Consider the following 17,008-nt stretch of genomic DNA (forward strand, 5'->3'; position numbering starts at 1 on the left):
ATTAAATTGACAACAGACCTCTATAAATAGGAGGGAACCAAAGGGCCATAGGCTTAGACCCTTTCGGTTGCCACCTCTTATTCTCCTCTCCCCCTCTCATTCTCAGCCAACAACACCTATTTGGGCCGTGTAGACGGTAAGAAGGGTCGATCCTCTTTCTTGATCTCATGTTGCACATGGAAAGGAGGATCGTGCAACGATTTAAGGAGCATTTTCGTAGCTCATGTCATATGGATCATCGTTAAAGAGGAGGATAGTTAACCTCCTTCATCCTCTCTCATAGATATGTAGGATTTTAAGAATATATGATCTCCCTAAATAAAATACATCCCTTAACACACGTGATTTTTTAATTTTACGAGTTTTCATACACCAATCTTCGTACGATGACAATAAACTAATTTTATTTATAAAAATTAGGATTTTTTCTTTGTTCTTCCACTGTACATATGATGTAGCCCTAGGTTTCCCAACACCGACCCCCTCTTCTACTTGAGGTGCGAAGATCAAAAAACTCAACCCTCTTATCTCCTATGATCATCATTATGTCATAGAGGTTGGGAGGCCTAGCCCCCGCCCCCACCCGAGGCATGAATGTCGAGATTGCCTCTGTCCAAGGCATGGAGGTCAGGAAACCAAACCTCATCCCCACATAAGACGTGGAGATCAGGAGGCGCTACCCCCATCTCCACTCAAGGCGTGGAGGTTGTGGAGGAGAAAAGAAGGAACTCACCTTCATATTATCTGTAGCTCGCCTTAACGATAAACAGAAGAGGGGGAAGTCGACGATAGGGCTTCACGGCTTCCCCGTTATGTACTCATTGCCCGACGTAAGTCCCTCGAGGATGAGCAGAGGAAGAACCCACCTCCACGCTGCTTGTAGGCCACCTCAGCTCCTCTCGTAGCCCGAACAAAAGAGGGGCACCATGGAGGTCAAAAAGCCCGACTCCTTCCTTCGCATAATATGTGGAGGTCGGGAAAACTCTCCTCTATTACAATTATTGTCACGTCATGGAGGTCAAGAAGCCTGAACTTCACCTATGCCGGAGGCATAGAGGTCGAGAGGCCCGACCCCTCACCCCCACCCAAGGTGTGGAGATCGGGATCTTCTTTGCTCAAGATGTGGGGTCAGGAAGTCCAATCGCCTCTTCTTGAGATGTGGGGTCGGGAAGCCCGATCCCCACCTTTGCCTAAGGTGTGGAGGTTATGATAGCCACCAACAACGCAAAAGGGAAGCAATCTCGGACAAACATGACAAATGAACTCATGCTAGACGAACGAAATGCATCACCAGGGCTATAATGGATTCAACAGGTATAAACTTGATGTGCTGAATGAACTAGACACCACACTTCGAACCTCTCCCGCAAGAGTCCCGAAACACACCTGAGGGGGGAGGGGGTGGAACAGATGATATGAAGTACACAATCAACGAATCGTTATTCGACACGTAACTACCACGTGATATCTGGGGTGGAAAAAGAAGGGGTTATAGGTTACCCCCTTTGTTGCCCACGTGGACAAGAAGCTAATGAGAGGCTATCGAAGGCGGTTAGATACTACATTCTCATAAAAAACTTCATGAAATATTTTATTTATTTATGTTCTAAATATAAAAGCTCATATTCAACATGATAAAAAATAAATGCTTCTTCTTTTGGTCATTCATGTCTATACTCGTATATGGAAGGGATCGGATAAAAAAAAAAAAAATTCTTGACCTCAATATTTATATAGATAGTACATCCGATGTTTCTACCTTAAAGCATCTTTGGATAAATTTATGCATACTCGTTCGAATCATATTACACTGATGAAAACATCAATCGTCACAACTCATACCAAAATTATGTATATTATAAAATAAGCAAAGTTGAACTATTGTTTGATTGCACACTTTCTACATCTATATTATATTATATGGCTTTGGGTCGGAATCACCAAATATAAGAAAACATTGCTTGCCGAGCAAGGCTGGATTCTGACAACTTTTGACCCACCAACTCTGGAACGCAAATGTGGAACGCATTTCATTTAACATCGATGAGTTTTGTCGTTCCTATTATATGACCAAGTCTTCGCCGTTGCCCGTCAGAGTTCGCTGGTCGACCATTTCCAACACTCCCATACTTCACAACCTCTGTCTGTATTTGCAGACTTGGTTGCGTCTATAAGAGAGGTTCAATTGGAAGACGAGTCAATTTCCTGCAGCCAAGCAAGAGAGATCGGCAATGTCTTCCTCTTCGCCCCTGTTCCGCCATGTCTCCACCTGCATCGTCAAGCCGCCGCCTCGCCCCCGCACATGGTGCCACCTCGCGGTTTGGGACCTATCAATGTTCAACGCCTCCTACATCCAGAAGGGCCACCTCTTCTCCACCCACCTCCTGTCTCGCCTCACCATCGCTGACGTCGTCGACCGCCTCAAGACCTCCCTCTCCACTGCTCTGCTCCACTTCTACCCCCTCGCCGGCCGCCTCGTTACCGAGGAAGCTGTTGACGAGCAGGGCAACGTGACGGGCATCTACGTGTCCATCGACTGCGATGGCCAAGGTGCGGAGCTCACCCACGTCGTCGCCGATGGCATCACCGTCGCAGACGTGCTTGCGCCCTCGAGCGACGTGCCCTCCTTCGTCCGGTCTTTCTTCCGCCTCGACGGAGTCATCAACTACGACGGCCACTCAGAGCCCCTGCTCGCGGTGCAGCTGACGGAGCTGGCGGACGGCTTCTTTGTTGGGTGCTCCTTCAATCACGTCGTCGGCGACGGCACTTCCTACTGGCAGTTCTTCAACGCGTGGGCGGAGATAGCTCGAGCCGACGGAGCTGCGGCCAAGATGTCACATCCTCCGGTGCACGACCGGTGGTTCATCGATGGCTCCGGGGGCCTTCCCATCAAGCTTCCTTTCACGCGTCCCGACGAGTTCATCGACAGGTCGACGCAGCCGCCTCTGTATCGGGAACGGATCTTCCACTTGTCGGCCGAGTCCATCGCCCGCCTCAAGGCCAGAGCCAATCTGGAATGCGGCATGAGCTCCATCTCCTCTTTCCAGTCCGTCGCGTCGCTGCTGTGGAGGTGCATCACACGCGCCCGAGGCCTCCCGGCCGAGCAGACGACCCACTGCAGAGTGGCCACCCAGAACCGCGCGCGGCTACAGCCGTCGATGTCACCCGACTACTTCGGCAACTCCATCTACCCCTTACCGGCCGCGGCCACCGCGGGCGAGCTGCTGGCCCACGGCCTCGGCTGGGCCGCGCGCCTCATCCACGAGACGGTGGAGGGGCATACCGACACGGCCATCCGGGAGAAGGTGGAGGCATGGATGGCAGCGCCGGTCGTGTACAAGATGAACATGTTCGACAAATTCAGCGTGATGATGGGGAGCTCGCCGAGGTTCGACGTCTACGGGTGCAACTTCGGGTTGGGAAAGGCGGTGGCGGTGCGGAGCGGGACGGCGCACAAGTTCGATGGCAAGGTGACCTTCTATCCGGGGTGGGAGGGCGGGGGAAGCATGGACTTGGAGATTTGCCTGGAGCCGCCTTTTATGAGTGCGTTCGAGGCAGACGAGGAGTTCATGAGCGCCGTCAGCCCATCACCGGAGCTTCAGTGGCTACAGGATCTTGCCGACTCGCGAGATGCTTGAGCAGTAAGTACACTGTTACACTCCAAATTCCAAGACTCGCGCAGCAAAGAGGTACCATAAGTATGATGTTTGTAATTCTGATCTTGTTGGAAAAAAAAATCGAAATAATTTTTTTCCTAGATTCCTCGTCAATATCAACGGTATAATATAAATAATAAAATAATTAATTAATTATATAGTGAGAATTTTTAAGAATAACTAAAGGATCATGATAACATAAAAAACATATATCTTAACTCTAGCATATCATAATAGATTTTTTTTAAAAAAAATTTAGATCTCATAAAATAAATATAACAGAAAAATTTCTTAGAGAAGATAAACTGTAGATCAATACCGTTAGGATCGTAGAGTTTATTGTAAAAATTTTTCATATAAAATTGAAACCAAAACTGATAACGGTGGTCCACCGTCAGAAAACTCGTAAACACTCTCTCCTTCTCTATGTCTTTTCTCTCTCTCTTGCCGAGTGCTGCCGCCGTTCACTGCACGCATTTGCTGCTCCCTGATCTCTCTAATTTGCTGCCCTATATCTCTTCTGCGTCTCGCCGCTCAACTCGCGAGAGTACTCCGACAGCTGTCGGTGTGCTCCAGCATCGAGCTGGGTTCACCAGACCATCGGTTGCTCTATCGACCGGCCATTCCACGAGCCCCTGTTAATCCAATTGAATTGTTAGCCCAGTTCAACGATGGCTGCCTCCTTAGAGAGCGAGTGGTGTCGTGACCATCACAGATAATATTCCACTCGAACTCCCTATCAATCATCATCATAATTATCACCACCACAACTACTCAAGCGTAAGGTTCACGATGAGCGAAAATATTTTGGTCCCACCGGAGGACGTTTTGGTACCGTCCAGTTGGCTGTCACATGTGACGCTAGTCGAAGTCGCACATACACAACTCGGAAACAGCTGAGTCACGAAACGACGCTGCCCGTCTCACAAACGACGAATGCCTAATGGTGGGCTCCACAGGCATCATCAAACCTTGTGCTGTAGCACTCTTCCACCCACGCATGTCTAATGATGGGCTCCGCTTTGCATGCTCCACCGTCCGCAAGTAGTGATGGTCCGACCACAAGGCATCATCAAACCTTGTTCTGTAGCACTCTTCCACCAGATTCATGGATTAGGTGTTTCGACGAATCACTTTGTTTTAGGTGCTCAGTAGCGTGAAGGTGCCGCAGCAGCTTCTCAGATTCCTCGACTTGGAGGAACACATAAACAGGAAGATCGAGTGCGTGAGTGTGAAGAGGGCTAATTAAATACTAGTTTTGTAATTAATTATTTTTAATATTTTATATTTTAAAATTATATTAATATTCTTATATTTGTAAAAATAAAATATTTAATTTTATTCCTTTTCACTGAGCACGGATTAATTGTGTCTCATTTTAATTTATCATCAAGATATTTTCATGAATGAAGAAACCAAATTAAATAATTTATTTTTATAAATATAAAAATCAAAATAGCTCGTGTGGGGGAGAGGATAAATCTATAATTTAAAAGGATTAATTATCCCTGCACCATTCCCAAATCCACCTTCATCATTAAGTACGCGTGTAAGCTTAATGTTTAAGAGAGGACAAATATAGCAACATCTTCATCACCTTTATCCCTTCCGCACATCATCACAGATCTAACTACCATTAATTTCATTTATTGTGTGAATACGAAGGAAAGAGAGGGAAACGACGAAGTTCGAGAGGGAAAACAAGCGAGACCGCCTCCGTAGATTTCTACATCACTTACCGTCTCCTCCCTTTGCCTCGGGTTTCTCCTCCTCCTCCTCCTCCTCCTCCTCGGCCTGGAAAGCGGAAACGGGGAAGGAACGGCCGATGCCGGCAGGGGTCTTGAAGGTGATCCGCTTCGACTCGGGATCGTCGATGTACATGTCCGAGATGGATATCCAGATGAGGAACTCCCGGCTCTTGACGCCCGTCATCCGCTTCATACGGCGGTCCTCCACGAAGGCCGTCACCTCCGACGCGTACGACACCGTCTTGCCGATCGCCTTGAACACGTGGGTGGTGGACTTCTTCTGCTTCAGCCACACGAACCCAGTGGCCCGGTTGTAGCCGACCTCCTCAATGGCCGCCAGCGGAAGCAGGCCCTTGGGCAGGTGGATCCCCTCCAGCAGAGTCATCGACTGCTCCTTGCAGATGTCGGCGCCGTAGGACACCTCCGCGCCCTCGCGTTGGCTCTCGATCAGCGCCTGCGTCGACATCCCTCCGATGGTCCTCCCGCCGCGCCGAGTCGTCGGAGACTGAGTCTGGGGATGAAGGGGGTCAAGCACCAGGCCCCATTTAATAGAAGCCGCGAGGGCCAGTGAAGTTACGGAATTACCCCGGGAGCTCTTAAAGTCGAGTAGTTGGGGAAACTGTGCACCGGAGTGAAAGGCCGAGAACCGTCACATCCTGCATAACGGCCCACCGCCACATTCGACACCGTTACAATTGTTATAGTGGCTGTTATGTTCGATTCATTTCAATTAAAATAAGGAAATAACATAAATATGTACTGATCATACAAATTCTCTCTCTCAAATAAGTACAATTTAATATGTTCCTCCTACCAATCTTCATCGTTCGATCAGCTATCTCTCGAATCGATTTTGGTGTATGGATGGTAAAGCTATCAAATCAAATCAAATCGATCACACTCACAATTACCGATTTACTACGGATAATTCATCATTGGATCAGTCCGTGTATAATAAATATTATAAGAAGGCAATTAGAAGATGAAGATTTACAAATATCGGTAAACAGAGCTGAAATTGGACACATTTTAAAGTATTAAGTACAATGGCCTTTTATGAAACAATAAAAATGTGACAATCAAGATTGCCATGCGAATTCGCGTATTAATGAAACGGGAGCATCGAAATCATTTATGAGGCGGTTGCGACGGTCACAGGGTGACGTTATTCGAAGGAGTGGAAAGCTGGCAGGCAAGTGCGCATTGAAGGAAGTCGTCGTCGTCTGGAATGGAGCGCGCTCAAGGTCGGGTGCAGTTAGTTGGCTCGCATTGAAGGGTCGTGATGTCTTTTAACGATGAGCAGTGAAGGAATCTCGCAGACGAGGGTTTATTGTCGCAGGTCCTGTGAGAGAGAGTGATTGTACCTCGCGAGTTGTCATCGTCTCAACGAAGACGGTACCGTAGAACCATTCAAGATGAAAAGAGAAAACCAACCACCTTGAAAGGACCCGATTTGTCATCGATTGATACGTCAGTCATTTGTAACTTCGATCATTTGTTCCAGAGAGTCATGTATAGATTGTAATGGATGGAAACCATCGTCTTCTTCGACGCCCTCGTTTTGGGTCCGCCTTGGAACCCGCCGAGGTCTCCTCTGACCGGACGGCGAGGACCTCCTTCGTGTCGTCGCTCCGGGGACCGAGGGCCCCCGAGTGCCAGCCGGGGCGCTTCGTCAGAGAGAATCCCGCCGACGGCATGTACGTAGCCAACCGGATCGAGGGAGCAAGATCTTGATCCCTGTAAGAACAAGATACCGTCTCTTTAAGCTTCTTGATCTTTTCCCTTTTCCCTGATCTGTCATGGTTCAGTTGTTCTTTAGAATTTTCATTTCTTGACTTCTATACTTGGAGATTCGGAACGAAGGTTTAGTGATTATTAATCTTTTGACGTTCTTTTGTGTTCCTGGTGAAGTAATTCTTGAGATTCACGCCATGAGGATACGCAATTAGGGTTTAGTGATTAATCATCAGCATGTAGTTCTGCATCCTTCGTCCTGTTTTCTGTCATGATAAATGCCTCTAGGAAAGGGAATTTAGGGTTATGCACCTAAAATGATATTTGAGAGATGGCATAAAGTTTAGCATCAATAATACGAAAGAAATTGTAAGGAACTCTTGGCAATGAAATTATTGACTTTAGGAATGATGAATTTAGAATGCTGGAGTAAACTTGTCTTTGTCGGTGCCAAAACATAAAGAAAAGGAAGTCCAGCATAAAGATCATCAAAGCTGTCAGTAGCAAACAGGTAGCTTTCAATTGTTATGAACAGGTGCACATGATGGATCCAGATTCAAGGGTCATGGTGTCATACATTTTGAAGCTGCACTTATTCAATGGCCCAAGTAGGTTTTAACATTTCTTGTTAGTAACAAAAATACCATGGCTGATGAGTCAGTTTGGTTCACGGGTCGATGCCAGGAGCCTTCTGTCGACTAAGCTGGATGATGAGGTGGCCATGTCCTCGAGAAGGGGTGCTTATCGACGTTTGTTGGCCTCCAAGCCGATTGGCAGCTCGCCCTTGCGCGCCGAACGGAAATCCCTAGGTTGGGACGCTCACGGCTCGGGTGGTCGTTCGCCTACAAAAACGGCTCTCGTCGAGTGATCCTTAATTTTGGTCCCTCCGACGAACAAGTCGGTAGAGGATTAAATCGCCTATTGTGCAAGGGTCGATTGCGTGTCGGTTCAGTGTGGCCACTAACCCTTGTGGGATGGGACGATGCTTCTGACCAGCTGTTGTCTCGAGGAATGTCGGAGCGGCGTCAGACGGCATCACCCCGAGCTCTCGAGACGAGTCGTGTCGCACAGCGTCTCGGTACAGATCTTGACTTGGCGTGCGACATCGGATTCTGACGGCGTGTGACATCGGATTCTGACTTGGCATGTGACATCGGCGGTGACTTAGGATCGAACGATGAAGATTATAGTAAATTAGGATTCTTATCATTTCCCATTCATACAGTTCAGTTTATCCTCTGTCCCTGCTATAGCTTTACCTATAATTAGTAGGATGCAAAGTAATAATTTCACTAACATACAGAGCACAATCGATCATCTTTCTTGTTGAAATGAATTGATTCGGTGGGATATGTTTAGTAAATATGCAATGATACTTGTCCTAAAGCTCACCCTGGCGCTCGCATGCCAAACGTAGCACAAGATTCAATTTATATAGGAGAGCTCTCACAGAGATGGTGAGGCTTCTTCATTCTCTAATCCAGCACCTGCATTCATGGATTAGTGACATTGTCACGTCTAGCTTAGTACCATCACAAGATACAGGTTAGTCTGATCTGATGGGGCTCGGAATTAAGATGTTTACATGAATAGAAATATCAAGTGTCACTAGAGAGTGCAAATTATCTTCCATATAAATAGATCAAGATGCTTGTTCGATAAATTTTTTAGTCCTGCTTGAATGCTATTTTGACAAGTACATGTAAGTTTACTGAATTTTTGCTTTTGACTTTTTTTTCAGCTTTATCTCATAGCACATGCCTCATGTATGTACACATGTCACATGTGTTTGTCCTATCACAGTAACACTTCAGTTTCAACATTCTTTTCTTAGACACAGCTCAATGACTAAAAGATCCATATTCTCTACCCTAAGTAGGTGGCACACTATGACTTGTTGTTGTTGTTGCATTGCTATTTGTTCTCCAGAATTTGTCTTTGTTAACCATGTATATTATTTGCTACCCATAATAGGATGAAAAAAAAAATTTCTAAATGCAGAAGCGAAAAATATGCAAAGTTGAAGAGTTCTAGCTAGGATTAGTAAGAACATTACTGATCAGTGATTTCAGAATAAGTTGTCTTCGCCAAGTTGTACTTTCTTCCTTTGTTCTTTGAAGTGCTATGAATTTTTTGCTTGATGACATGATTTTTCTTAGCAATAAATCGTTAGTCTCCACCAAGAATATGTAAGCAGGTGAATTTTCATCTGTGGTGTTTTTAAGTGTTGATTACAGCCTTATCTCTCAAGGTTTCCAGCTTTGTCCTTTTCAAATGTTAAAATAACATTTTTTTAGCCGATGATTAAGTAGCAAGCATAGGTTTGTTTTTCTATTTGACACTTTGATGTTGCTGTTAACAATTAAAAAAAATAGTTGGTTCAGATGCTCCATATAATTTTTTCCTCTTGATCCTAAAGATTGCTGGGCCAGCGAGCAATTTATGCTTCTTTCAGAGGTTAGATAAATCTTCTGTTTGAGGTTCCTATATAATCTTAGTGTAAATTGTTGAGTTTGGTGTCTTAAACTGTCGGTCTATCTAAGTCTTCCATGCAGTTACATTTTGGTAGATTGTTAAGGGTTACAATCACTAAGTTAGCTATTTGTGCTAATGAGAATCCTAATTTACTATAATCCAGTATTGATAGAGTACCTCTTAACCTTGATGAGCAGCATAAAGCTGCGGCTTCCACTGTAGGTAGTGTTTGTTATCTTGAATTAGCAGTAGGTGCTCAGGAAATATGTATGGGGATTCACTTAATTCTGATTTGGTTTCAGGTAGAATACTAAAGACTGTGTGTCGAGCATTATTGTTTTGATGGTTTGTGAGTTCTCTTCATGATCTCTTTACATCCTAAATTTACATGTTATAAAGTTAATGTGTTTTCTAGAAGGGAAATTAGCTTATCAGCAGGAGAATCTTATCTTACTGTTTGCTAACTTTCAAGGTAGGTTTAGTCTAAAGCCCACAGCCCTTTTCAAGGTATGATCCATTTCAAATTTTATTTGTCATGGAATCTAGAAATATAGCCGGATAGTCTTTTTTTTTTGTTTTTTTTGTTCTCCTCCAGCTTGATGATAGTTCAGTACATAAACTTCTGGTGAAATAATATGAAAAATATGTGAACTGGTGCAATTTTTTTGGGGCTAGAAAGAAGTAAGGATTTACCCCTTCATTGATCTTCTGACATAGTTCACGACTCCCTGCCTATTGTTCATGGAAAAATTGCATACGCATGCATGCATCCCTCCATAGTTCATGACTTCGGTATTTGCCTCTCTAAAAATTGAAGTCTTATCATCAATGAAATTTTAATACTTTTACAAACTCGAACCATGAGTCTGTAAGTAAAAAGTTGTGATATATATGAAATATCTAAATATGGGTGAGCATAAAAAAAAAAATTGCTATTTAAACATTTAAATGATAATAGATATGTAAAAGCGCCTTTATATATTTACCTGTAGGTCACTAGGAAATAACGGTATAAATTTCTCATGCGATAACGGATACCTATGAAACAAGGTTTGTAATTAATAGTTTGGAACAAGTATTTATGAAAAAAGTCGTTTTATTTCTTCTTGTTTCTAAGCTTTGATCCACACACTGTTTTGAAATCCAAGCATTCTCACCAGAAAGAGTATTTTTTTTCTTAAAACAAGATTTTTGTAGTACAAAATGAAACATCTGGTGCTCCACCACCAGGGTAATTGATCTATGACCATCCCAAGATGAAGTCCAGCACATAAACAAGAACCAGAGCGAGCGGATACAGCAAGAACGCAACAAAGTAAGTCCAAAGTGGGAATGTGGTGCGGAGGCTCGTGAAGATGCCCATCACAACGCATACTATGAGAATGACCAGCACTTCCGCCGAGAAGTCCCATGTCAAGTGTCTCACGTAAACAAGAGCCAAGAAGACGGCCAAGCATAGGGTGTTGTTCATCGTCACCCCACCATATATCTGCAGCACAAAAGAGCAGAGTGAGGAGTAGGTAGGTAGTCCAGAATAATTTTTTTTGTCAAAACTGTTGATTGTAGAATAATTGTTTTTGATAGTCATATCACTAAGCGTAGCAGACAACTTTCACAATTTTCAACTTCAACATTAGTGGTTGAAGTTGAAAATTCGCTGACCACATACCACAAACAGATTAATCATAAAAGATATAATAATCTTGTACGAACTTTTTAAAAAAAATGCCAAATGAGGACCCAAAGCTGAACAAAAAAACGTTAATTAATTGATTATTTAACTACCCACTACTACCTGCAGCATGGTCACTATACCAACTAATATCCAACCAACTTCAACAAAGTTCACATGAAAGTAGCTTAGATGAATGGAGAATTGCACAAGTTTAAACAAAAAGCCTGAAGACAAACCTCGGAAAAAGTTAGTGAGGCAGTTCTTTGCGTCTTTCGGCTGGCAAAAATAATTGCTGATACAGCTTCACTAGAGTTGGTAGCCAATGGCATTGCAATGAAAGATATGAAAAAGGAAGGTATCTTTGTAGCAATTGAGAAATTATCAACAGCATCCACAAGAGGGTCAGCAAAAACAGCAGCGATGGAAGTTCCGAGAATCAAAAGCAGGATTGATGTAACGCAGGTTGATGCTGGATTTTTGATATTTTCTACTGCAGCCTCATCAATCTGATCAATAAGCATATTGCGTTGCTCCCTTGCTTCCTGCATGGCATAAAGAAGTTGTCACTTATGACCCACCCCCCAGGTTGCAACTAAGTCATACTATGCATAAAAAGGAAGCAACTTACCATGTAATAATCAACAATGTCGTTTGAGTGAGATGCAGAAGAACGATGATTAACCTTAGTAATCCATTTTGAGATGCCCTTAATAAACTCCTCTTCTTGAATGTTGCCATCATGTGATGTATCAAATTCTTTCATTATTTTGTCTACGACAACATCGTTATCCAAATTTACCTCATGGATCTTAAGCCCTATGATAAATGCTCTTAACTCTGAAGGTGATATTAATTGATTTTTATCCTGATCTATTTTATGAAACAGCCTGCATTGGAACATATAAAAAACGATAGTACAAAGATGAAATTTTAGAAAAGGTAACAAAGATTAGATAAAAGACCAACTTTTCAATGACAGGTTTATTAGGTCTTCCATCATCATCCATAAGCCGTCCTAGGGCTGCCGTCTGAGGATGTCCTAGAATTCCTAATATCATAAGCATATGCTCCGCAAATTCCAGTTTTCTCCTGTGAATCCATGGCTGAAGGACCTGGTTCATCAAAATGCGTACAGTGTTGATATCACTTAGAAAAGTTCCACAAGTGGGTATGCAAATGTGAATCCATGTTTATTTTTCAATCAAAATGAACCGGATACATTAAGACCATCATATCAAAACAGAGATGAGCAAAAAGGAAGGTTAAAAAATGTCCTTAAGCATGCAAAGAACATATGAAAAAAATATTTGTATTCCGATGCCTACCTTTCATGATGATATTCTTGTGTGGCTATTTAACTCATTAACATACATGCGGTGCTTGCTGTCAAATTTGGATGGCTTAAACTATGACAACTAAAACCACTTTATAAAAAAGCTGAGATGAGCAAGAAAAATAGTCTAAAGATTTTCTTAAGCATTGAAAATTAAACGATCTAATATAATTTATTCCCATGACTATCTCTCACGATTGCATTCTTGTGCAGCTATTCAACTTAATTGGCATTGCTAATGCTGCAAGGTATTCCTATTTGATAAAACAATCAAGCTTTAGAATCACAGACCAATATTGGTTTTGACACCTGCTTAGACTACCACGGAACTAGTATATTAGATAGTATATCAACCTAAACAATCTAAAGGGTCTGGAGACTTTGGAATCAAGCACTTAGATGTTATCTTATACCAAGTTAAAGGCATAACTCTTAAAGTTTTTAAGTTTTCTTTTTTCTAAACTTTTTGTACTTCTCATTTTTTTTATTTTTATAACATGCAATCCAACTGATTAACTTACTAGTTTGACCAGTGACCTAAGGCTAGATGATATTGCTATTTGGTCTGGTCTTAATAACTATGGCTTAAATGGAAAAAGAAACTAAAAGAAAATTTGTCATTCTTTAGAACAACATAAGCACTATAAGAGTTGGGACACTTATGTCAGGATCAAATATCAACAAAGATGTTTTAAAGTGTAGTTTTAGAATATACCTTTTCACATTTGAACCATCAATTTATTAGTCTAAATGATTAGCACCATAAATATAACAATGTGCGTTTGAAAAAGAGAATATAAATATGTACCTAAAAGATAGAAAATAGATGGCTAAATGTGATAGAGATATTATTGCCCGAAAAAGGATTATAATGGCTAATTGTGATAATAAATTACAAGATTTTGGGTAAAATAACAACAGCTTGTGAGTAAAACATCCAACATAACCGATGGCTAAGCAAAGTTAAACATCCAAAATATCCAAACCAATGCTAGAAGATAAATAAGCTAATTAGCTTTGACTTAAAAAAACTTGGCAACAACACTAGCAAGTTACCTGATACAAGCAATAAGACACCAAGAGTGCAATTGCAACAATGAGAGCAATCAAGACTGCTACACGTCCAGAAAGAAACTTGAAAACTCTTGGCAGTTGCACAATGATAAATGGAATGATAGATATAACCATGATCTTTGCAGCATGGCTTGTTTGTGAATCAGTTGTAATCCCGGATGCTTCAAAAATAAAAGAAATCACATAATCACAACTTAACCAAAGAGCAAAATTAAGAATCTTATACTAGATTGAGTAACCAGAATATGCAAGATCATTTTATACATTTCCTATGACAAATGTGTAAGAAGTAAGAACATCTCTTGTAAGGCATCAATTGGAACAGCTTTGCGAGAAACATTACTATATCACGTCTGAAAAATTATGCCCAGGAATGACCAATGAAGAATTTGAAATAGATCGAACAGACTGCTCTATCCATATCTAGCAAAAAGCAAAGATATTTTCATAATGCACAATATGATATCTATATTAAGTTCAAATAAAAACAATTCAGTGATGCTGGATCTTGGTTAGAGACCACTCGAGAAAATTCGCATCAATTGAGCATGAGTCCAAGTCCAAGAAGGTTTGAGAAAACTTTAGCTGTTTTTCTTACCTTAAGCCAAGGTACACAAAAAAGAAAAAAAAGGGAGGTCAATATTTTTTCATAAAACTCCAATAAATTTTATAAATGAACTAATGGAACATTAATCAAATCAGGGTCTGTCGTACCGAGCCGTACCGCCCAGTATGGGCAGTACGTACCGGTCCGACAGGTTGTCGGTACGCGGACCAACTTTTACCGGTCCGAGAGTACTATAGTACTGTAGCAGTGTACTGTATCACTGTAGTAGTGCACTGTAGCACTGTAACAGTGCTACAGTACTCGGTACGCCTGGGTGTACCGCTCGGTATACCGTACCGTACCGGTACCGAGCCCAGGTCGAAATACTGGTACGGTACGGTATTGCGAACCTTAAATCAAACCATATCACTTGAAGGTCAGCATTGACATTTATGGTCCTAAGAAAAATAGCATTCATTTGTCAGACACTAGCAATGAATAAAACCTCTTTCATTTATTAGGTGATTTCAGAATGATGTAAAAAATGTGTGAGAATAAAAAATTATATCTAATATTCCTTATTTGCAAGGTATGTAAGTTAACAATTAGGGGACATTAATAAGGCCTGTTACGGTAAGTAACCTTTTTTAGCCGTGACCTCTGTGTCGACGCGGCTGGTTCAGGGCTCCAAATGGCTGGGATCAGACGTGGCTTCCCCGGGGGTGCTGTGGTGACTGATGTAGGGGATCTGACTGGAAAGTTCCACGACATCAAGTGGGTTCGGCGGCGGTCGAGTACCTGCACACAGATCGGGTCGGTGGTTCGGCCCGACCCCTCCGACGATCAAGTCAGTGATGGTGGAGAGGAGTTTTTGAGTGAGATCGTCCCCCCTCCTATTGGGAGCCAGAGGGTATTTATAAGTGGGTTTGATGTTACCTGATGTGCCATCCTGCCGGGGCAGGGTCGTACCTCTGATGGCGTCTGTCGTCGTGGTCGTTGCGTGGAAGGCCGAGCTGCCGCAGGGTATGGGGGGTGTCAGTCAGCGCCATCCCCTGCCTCGGCCGACCATGAGGGGTCAGCCGAGGAAGTTGTTTGGGTATGGCGGGTGTGGGTGCGCGTCGTGTCGTTGTTAATGCACGTTCTGGGGCAGTGTGCCGCACAGGGTGTCCGACGTGGGGGTGCATTACTGTAACGGACAAACTTCTAAACAAGATGTTGGATGTAATGCTTATGTCTGTCCGTTGTCTTTTGGCATGTTCATGCCTTGTATAGCAGGTAGAGGGGCGGCCGAAGGCTTATAAGTCCCATTTTAGTTGGGTTGGTGGCCTCTTTAGGCTTGTAAATAAAGGTTGTGTCATGTGGACACGTTTGAGAGCTTTTCGGTCTGTAATGGACCATTTTACCCTTTGTTGTGCAACGATTCAGAGCTTGTAAAGTCTGTTTGTAATTTGCATTGTCTATTAAGTGTTTTTCGGACATGTTTGCTTGTGGATCCCGATTGAGGCGTTCTTTTTAACCCGTTTTCTCTTTTGTTGGTCCTAAGGGACAATGGGAGGCTTCGGGGAGGCTGACCTTTGCGGACGGACGCGCGAGGGTGCCGCACGCCTTAGGCAAAACCAGCTAAGGTCGTGACATTATGGTATCAGAGCGGGACAAGCACTCATAAAAACACTTGACATGCAAATGTGGGGGACCTAGCGGGGCTACATTGAGGGCAGTCAGCAACGCGCGACCGTTTGAGGGAAAACGGGCATGGAGATGTAGGGAAAAGAGTCGCTCAGAGGAGCGAGCATCTGAGATTGGCATTCAGAGGAATGGCCAACCCTTCGCGCAAGAGGCACCACGAGAACAGGCAAGCTTGGAAGAATTTGGAGCGCACAAAGGTTGGGATGGCTGAGTTTGAGCTACGGCTCAACGTTGACAACTATACTTGATGGTGCTTTAGGCAAGCGAGGCGCTTGGCAAGAATGAGACCATCCAAGGTGGAATGAGTTGCTCAACGACCAAAAGAGTTATGCAAAGCTCACAGAGGTGAGGGGAATTGCTAACTCGAAGAATTTGGTACTCATGCATGGGCTTGTATGCGGACGATGGAATGTTCGTGGCCATCCCAAGGCGGCCGAGACTCGGCGCCAATGGAGCATTAAAACTTTCTCTTCGGCATGCAAAGGATACGTCCGGAGGAGGCTGAAGTGTGCAACGAGTTCAGCATGTTGCTAGGCCTTGAGGGGTGCAGCGGTGACTGTATTGACGTGGAGGCGCAATCTAGCAAGTGCGTTTGCAAGAGGCAGAACAATGCACAGTTTGTTCAGTATATCGGAGTAGTCCAAGGGGATGGTGGTCTCCAAAACGAAGAGAGATGTTGCTCCAACGGGACAGTTATCCAGGAGGGATAAGTCTCGGCTCTCCAGAGGGAGGATCATGTGAGACGGACTTCACATGTTGAGGAGGAGTACCTCACAAACAACAACTTCACGAAGCTCGATGGACTGAGCAAGCGACGAGGAGTTGTCGCATGATCTCGCTCGAGAGAATGCATTGGTGGATGCATTGCGAGATCAAGTGGGGGAGCGACCTGAAGCAACTTAAATGAAGGCACACTTAGAGTCGATATGGAGATCGGACTCAAGGGAGGGCTGACCCGTGAAATGGTGGGCGCGAGGGCCACCATCGACTCAATGCAAAAACGAGGAGCGGAGCAACTTGGGTGTAACTTGGCGAAGTACCCAAGTCGCCCGAAGGGAGCCAGCAGAGAAGTTGGAACAT

General features: G+C 43.6%; 3 protein-coding genes and 1 long non-coding RNA gene across 4 annotated transcripts; 2 read left to right on the forward strand and 2 right to left on the reverse strand.

Annotated features, from left to right (window-relative positions):
- The first annotated feature begins 2,090 nt into the window (after positions 1–2,090).
- Positions 2,091–3,757, forward strand: LOC135643342 (uncharacterized acetyltransferase At3g50280-like). The gene has a single exon (XM_065160175.1). It carries the CDS (start codon positions 2,232–2,234, stop codon positions 3,636–3,638), a length of 1,407 nt encoding a protein of 468 aa, XP_065016247.1. The 5' UTR covers positions 2,091–2,231; the 3' UTR covers positions 3,639–3,757.
- Positions 3,758–5,186: 1,429 nt separating this feature from the next.
- Positions 5,187–5,930, reverse strand: LOC135643343 (uncharacterized). Its single transcript, XM_065160176.1, has one exon. The coding sequence runs from the start codon at positions 5,868–5,870 to the stop codon at positions 5,388–5,390; it is 483 nt and encodes a 160-aa protein (XP_065016248.1). The 5' UTR covers positions 5,871–5,930; the 3' UTR covers positions 5,187–5,387.
- An 805-nt stretch (positions 5,931–6,735) lies between these two features.
- LOC135642289 (uncharacterized) lies at positions 6,736–11,214 on the forward strand. Its single transcript, XR_010497922.1, has 2 exons — positions 6,736–7,143; positions 10,844–11,214. It is a non-coding gene; the product is annotated as an uncharacterized LOC135642289 (long non-coding RNA).
- On the reverse strand, positions 10,692–15,536 carry LOC135642287 (sodium/calcium exchanger NCL1-like). Its single transcript, XM_065158302.1, has 6 exons — positions 14,885–15,536; positions 13,678–13,856; positions 12,255–12,400; positions 11,917–12,175; positions 11,525–11,830; positions 10,692–11,102 (listed from the first exon to the last, which is right to left on the reverse strand). The coding sequence occupies exons 2-6, from the start codon at positions 13,807–13,809 to the stop codon at positions 10,854–10,856; spliced, it is 1,092 nt and encodes a 363-aa protein (XP_065014374.1). The 5' UTR covers positions 13,810–13,856; positions 14,885–15,536; the 3' UTR covers positions 10,692–10,853.
- Positions 15,537–17,008: the final 1,472 nt, after the last annotated feature.

This window comes from Musa acuminata, chromosome BXJ3-7 (genome assembly GCF_036884655.1).
Source record: "Musa acuminata AAA Group cultivar baxijiao chromosome BXJ3-7, Cavendish_Baxijiao_AAA, whole genome shotgun sequence".
NCBI classification, from domain to species: Eukaryota; Viridiplantae; Streptophyta; class Magnoliopsida; order Zingiberales; family Musaceae; genus Musa; species Musa acuminata.

Coding starts and splice junctions, on each gene's coding strand:
- LOC135643342 (XM_065160175.1), top strand. CDS start 2,232: ATGTCTTCCTCTTCGCCCCTGTTCCGCCATGTCTCCACCTGCATCGTC.
- LOC135643343 (XM_065160176.1), bottom strand. CDS start 5,870: ATGTCGACGCAGGCGCTGATCGAGAGCCAACGCGAGGGCGCGGAGGTG.
- LOC135642287 (XM_065158302.1), bottom strand. CDS start 13,809: ATGGTTATATCTATCATTCCATTTATCATTGTGCAACTGCCAAGAGTT. Junction 12,401..13,677: donor TGTCTTATTGCTTGTATCAG/GTAACTTGCTAG, acceptor TTGATGAACCAG/GTCCTTCAGCCATGGATTCA. Junction 11,103..11,524: donor CCTCACTAACTTTTTCCGAG/GTTTGTCTTCAG, acceptor TTTGTGCTGCAG/ATATATGGTGGGGTGACGAT.